The 6,018-nt window shown below is 40.5% G+C and overlaps 1 protein-coding gene across 1 annotated transcript in view; it reads right to left on the minus strand.

Annotated features, from left to right (window-relative positions):
- Positions 1-5,410, minus strand: part of acsf3 (acyl-CoA synthetase family member 3) — a 48,347-nt gene extending 42,937 nt beyond the window's left edge. The window contains exons 1-2 of the mRNA XM_041789253.1: positions 5,373-5,410; positions 2,715-3,503 (exon numbers count right to left, since the gene is read on the minus strand). Of these exons, the coding sequence (XP_041645187.1) occupies positions 2,715-3,425 (711 nt within the window). The 5' untranslated portion in view covers positions 3,426-3,503; positions 5,373-5,410. The remainder of the gene's footprint in view (positions 1-2,714; positions 3,504-5,372) is intronic.
- Between the last annotated feature and the right edge of the window lie 608 nt (positions 5,411-6,018).

The raw sequence follows: 6,018 nt of genomic DNA on the forward strand, positions 1-6,018 counted from the left end.
TGGCATAATCATTCACACTTAGTAGACTGTTGCGGTTGCCAGGGAGGACTCTTGCCACACCTCTATAGGACCCAACTCGGACGGATCTTTCCTACAGAGGAAGGACCCTGGACTTCAAGAAGGATCAAAAAGGATCATTTTCAATTAAGTAGATGCCATTTCCTGTATTCTAGTGCATTTTAACACCATATTAGCACCAGATAATCCAAACTGGTTCTGTGAGATATAGTTCTGGCTCAATATAGATCAAAAAAGGGCCCAACATAAAAGTCATTGCAACAGTAATGTTTCATAGTATTTTTTGGTCCTAATGGTCTTCTAGAGTTTAGGGAGTTTCCTTCACCCAAGAGGGCAGTTTAGTGTGTTTTGCCGATGAGGAAGGTACTTAAACACGCCTTTTTGCCACCCAAGTGGGGAGTTTATCATGTTTTAACCAGCCAAGGGGACAGTTTATTGTGTTTTTTCCACCCAAGAGGGCAGTTTAGTGTGTTGTGCCAACCAGGAGGGCACTTTAGCACGTGTTTTGGCTCCCAAGAGGACACTTTAACGGGTGTTTTGGTTCCAAAGAGGGCACTTTAGCACACGTTTTGGCTTTCGAGGGCACCTTAGCACATGTTTTGGCTCCCAAGAGGGCACTTTAGCGCGCATTTTTCAACAACTGGGCCACGAGGGGGGATCAGACATGTAATACCTAAAATGATGCAGAAAAAAGATGCATCCCTTCTTGTAAGCATTTCCTTATACATCCAATACTAAGGAGGAATAGGATGCAGATCAGCTGGCAATCCTAAATCCAAGTTAAAATCTGGAAGCGATTCAGGAAATCTATTCTCCTTTCACCTGTGTCTTAAGTCCTCCTTCACATTAACCTGACAGAGGAGCTCTCAGGGATTCTGACAACCTGATGTTGTTGCCTTCCAGGAAAACAGACAGACTCACTTAATCACTCACTCACTCACGTCCCTGAGCCAACCCGAGACAAATGAAGCTCTGTCGTCTTTCAGAGTGATTTAATTTTCCACACTATCGGACATGTAGGTCAATTTTGGCTTGAAAAAACACCAGAAAGACTTCAGGAGATCTTTAATGGCATAAATTAGTGATTATTCTGAAAGCTCAACTGGAACAAACCAGAAATGATGCTAATCAGGGACTAAAATATGGGTGTGGGGGTGTCTGGACACCTTGCTTGAAAAAAAGGAAAAGAATGTAATTAAAGTGTCTCTATTCAATAGTTTTGTGAAGCTCTGGGTTGTCACTTCATAATCTCTGCCTGCACTGCATGAAATATACCACAGATAGATTAAACTAAAGCATTCAAACCTTGACCAGAGGGTTAATATAAGCTATTAGTTATTTAAAATGCCATTGTTGTAGCTTTTAAACTGTCCTAATGATGTTTTTCCAATAATTGGTCTTCTAAATTAAACATATCAATACTTTATCATGTTACTAAAGGGTGTTAGTCATTCACTAAAATTAGATAAACCATTTGCAACAGGTCATAAACACCAAAACCCTTGTGTGCACTAATAGTATAAGAGTGGCCTTTAACAACACACTTACAACGAGGTGTTTAATTTTTGTCAAGTTTTGACTGTTTCTGTTTGGATACAGAGCAACTTCTATTTTGAAAGAAAATAAGGAACTTCAGGTAAATCTAAGATCATGACTTGAACTTAACCATAAAAATGTTATTTGTTACGGATTGGAAAGGAAAACAAGACAAAACACAAGGTGCAGCTGACTTTTGACTTGTCCACTGAGCTGTCTGTCACGTCAGTGTTTTGGAGGTAAACGAGACATTAAGGAGCAGTGGATGACTTATTTTAGATCAGTGTCGCTGCAGGGAGATTTTGCAGTGGCTTGACCAAAGTGTGCTGAAAGGGACAAAAAATTATGTGATTAAAACATTTTATGCACTAATGATGGACCTTAATTGATTGCGATCAATGCAGTAAGGCTGATAGCCATAGTATTTATAGTGCTGAGCATACGTTTTAAGCATGTTTGGACCAAAAACTGGGGCTGACTTAAGGCGCTCAGGAAAAAGGATTGACACCACCCTGGTGCATGCATGTCCTTGCATATAAGCATGGGCATGGTGGAAATAATCTGTTGAAAAAAATAACCGAGTCCACACCTTTAGGGTGGATGTGGCAAGTAAGCATGGCCTAGGGCACTGTCCAGGTGGGTTGTGGGGTTGCCATGAGCCCCTGGTCATGCTGTGGATGTCCCAAAGGCCCTAAAACCGCTGGCAATCTACAGGTGCATTCATGAGCGGAAAAGGCCCAAACAAAAGAGATGCTGTCCAGTTTGCCCATGGCTGCTGGATGATGCACCTAGGTGTGTTGAGCTTGACTTTGTCACCCTCGGCCACTCTCCAGCCCTCCAGCTGGGGCACACTGAGCCCATGAGGAATCCTTAGCAACCCACATTCTATTTAAGTTCCTTGACTATAAGCTTCATAGCATTTATGTTTGGACTCTATTTTCCTATTGTATTTGTATTCTCTTGTTCCGTACCAAAACACCAAGACCAATTCTTTACATTTAAATCTACTTCATAATAAACCAGATTCTGATTCTTAATCTAATAACCCACAGCTTTCAGTCAGCAAACAGAGGTTCCAATATGCCAAAGCTCTGAGAAAATATTATCTGTTGATATTCAACATTTAGTGATAATAAAACAAGAGGTGGTAAGACATTTACCATGGCTTGGATGTTGCTGTGTGTATGCAGCACTCCCTTGGGCCTCCCTGTAGTACCGCTGGTGTAGATGATCATTGCCGGTCGATCGACCCAGTCTGTGATGTCTGCCTCCTCATTTTTTGAGTCTGTAGCCTCCAAAGTGTCCAGGCTGGAAGTCGGTGGCAGTGTAAGGCATGGCAGCCCCAGCCTCTGTGCCAGTGGCTCTAGGGTTTCAGAGTAGGGATGTCCCGCCACCAGCAACGAACTCTGGGAGTCAGAGATAATGTATTCCAGTTCAGATTGAGGGTGCTTTCGGTAGAGTGGCACAGCTGTCCCACCGCTCATCCACGCGGCCCATTGTGCTACAGTATATGAAGCATCATTAGCACACAGGAAGGAGATTCTTTTACCTTCAAGGCCCCCAAAGCCAGATTTGAGTGCGGCATTGATTCTAGCAGCAAGACCTAAGCTGCTGCAGTACAGCTGCTTGTAGCTGTGGCTTCTACTACTGTCTATAATTGCAACCTTATCCCCAAAAGCTAGAGCTCTGGCAAACACCGGCTTCTGATTTATCCTCCATGAGGGGGCTGGAGTCCATCTATGGGCCTGTCTTGAAACTGCACTTCTCAGAGTCCATTTCTCATGCTTAAATACGCAGAAAGTTCTGTGAAAAGTGGCTTTACTATGAGCCCACTTCAGAGAATGGCACACAGCAGAAAGTCCAGACAGCATGTTAGAGACTCTTTTGACCCTCAAGAATTAAAACAGCAAGAAGGCTTCATTTCCAGTCTCTTGAAATACAGAAATCATCTGTGGGTAGACAGGAAAAAAGAAAAGTGAACATAAGTTCATCAAGTAGATAGAACACAAAGTTTGACATAAATTCCCTGCAGATGAACTATCCCTTTTACCATCCACAAACTATTCAGCTCAAATAGGTGCTGCTTTTGTCCAAAATCTTTTTTTCTTTTTTTTTTAAAGAGGGAAGAAAATGTAAATCATCAGATGAATTCTAGAAAAAAAAATAATGCTCTTTAGAGCTGGTGGAATATTGAGCTGGATTGTTAAAAAGGAAGTAAAACAGGCAGAGAGACAGAATTGTTCAAACTCATGGTCTAAGAAATATGTATTCTGCAAAATGTGTATACTGCATTATGTTTTTACAACGCAATTTTGACAACTTCAAAGCTGACAAAGCCTCACTGAGATATTTGGCACCCTCCAAGGGAGTCCTGGACCCAGGGTTGGGAACAATTGTGCTAAATTATAGAGATTTGGTGACTTTGAGTTATATTGTTACTTGCAGAGGCAGGAAAAGTACATAACTGTTGTAAACAAGTAGAGTTAGTAAAAGCACTGGTCTATAAATCTACTGACATAAAAGAAAAAAGGATTTAAAGTTTACTTCAAGCACTGAGACACAGACAGGAATTCTAACTCAGTGGATAACTTCATGCAATCCACTGAGTGAAAATGTGTCTCACATCAAAAACATCAATCCACTAGAATCTTGAGCAAAAGAACCCCAGCAGGGATCACTTTCCATCAGGCAACATCCAAACACAACTAAACATCTAAAACACATCTAAACACTCTGCCCAAGGGTATGTTGGGAAACTCCACACACATATCCCCCAGACTTCAGATGGCAGCAGGAAGAGACCGATTAACTCTTTACAGAGCTGAATTAACAATGGTGGATCAACACTGTCAGATAACTCCAACACTGAAGATCATTTAATTTAAAATTACACTTTGGGAGTTAAAATCAACTTTGAGATGTTTAACCCTTAGATATCAACATTTTTTCTTTCTACAACAGCAGTGTTGGAATGTGATGTTGAATCATTCCCTCATTGTCTGCTACTGTGAAATCAACAGAGGTGGAAAGAGAACAAGAGTAAACTTAAGTTAAATGTTGATATTCTGGTTAAAACTTATTTAAGCAGAAATAAAAGCACTGATTTCGAAATATAGGACTTTATATTGCTCTTTGTCTTGGGCCTCAGAATTACTAAGTCTGCCCCTGATTACAACTTTTCTCTGATCTTTGAAAGTTCAGAGCTACAACATATCTTACACTCCTAGTAATGTATAAAACCGTGAATTTTGAACAGTTAAAACCATTTGAAACAACCAACTTGCTATTACAATTCATATGTGCACCTGTCACAGCTGTCATACATTTTCACCCGAAATATATGTACTGTTTTTTCACTTTTACCTCCGCTGACATGCGATATTTTTTTGTTTTATGAGTACGACAGCCGTGAATGTCAGCTGCCATTAAAGACCAAAGAAGAAGAAGAAGAAGAAAAGGGAGAAGAAGAAGAAAGGTACGCAACTAATTTATAACAATATTTTGGGAACCTACAACACCTACTTCGAGATGAAATATGTCAAGTTAGAATTTGTAAGCCTAAACCAAGACTCAATTGACGCGTAACCTGTGAGTTTGTGTAATTGTTACTCAAATGTCGCACTCCGTTTGCTAAAAGTGGCCGTTAACGTGTCAAAACTTGACATTGTTTAGAAACACTGACAGACAGGAAACGAAGACGGCAGTCAACGGACTCTCGATAAAATAAACTCTAAACATAGCGAATAACTGTGTGAATATTTCTAAAGTGATTCAGGCTGTCTGTTGTACTGATATCATGTTATTCTTGTTCACCTTACCTAAAACGAAAGCCCGTACGTCTATTGGTGAAGGACAGCGTCACAGAATTTATCTTCCGACATGAAACAAACGCTGCCGCAAAGGTTCCTGCCTCGTTCTCACACGCAACAAACTGCACTCTTTTGTAATTATAATTAAACGCACCGTTTTTAATCGTTAATCAACATTTTTGTATGCTTAAAGTAACTCTGAAAATAATATTTGTAAATGTCCAACATAAAATTTGTTGAAATGCAGTTCCTAGGGTCTTATGTCCTTCAATTTGCTGAGAAATAAATATTTGCAGCCTATAGCTGTCAAACTAAATTGTATATTTTCAGCCTGTTTTTCTGATATTTTTATGTAGTTGTAAACATGATGTTAAACATTATCAGATGTTAACCAGAGGTACTGCCAGAGGACAACAGGAAGCCCTTTTCAGGTAATACTACCATTCATTATAGAGCTGCCTGAGTTTTTGTCTGTCATCTGGTGGTTCCTACCTCAGCTGGTCTGTGGCTGTGAAGACACATCCCTGTTTTGAGGACCTTAAGATCAAGTACAGAGGCTGCTCTCAGGAAGTGTTGATAGGGGAGGGAAGAGTGACTACACAGCTACCCCACACAGAGCTGTGTTTGGCTTCAGATCCCATGCCAGTCCTACCAC

This window comes from Cheilinus undulatus, linkage group 1 (assembly GCF_018320785.1).
Source record: "Cheilinus undulatus linkage group 1, ASM1832078v1, whole genome shotgun sequence".
In the NCBI taxonomy this organism is placed as follows: Eukaryota; Metazoa; Chordata; class Actinopteri; order Labriformes; family Labridae; genus Cheilinus; species Cheilinus undulatus.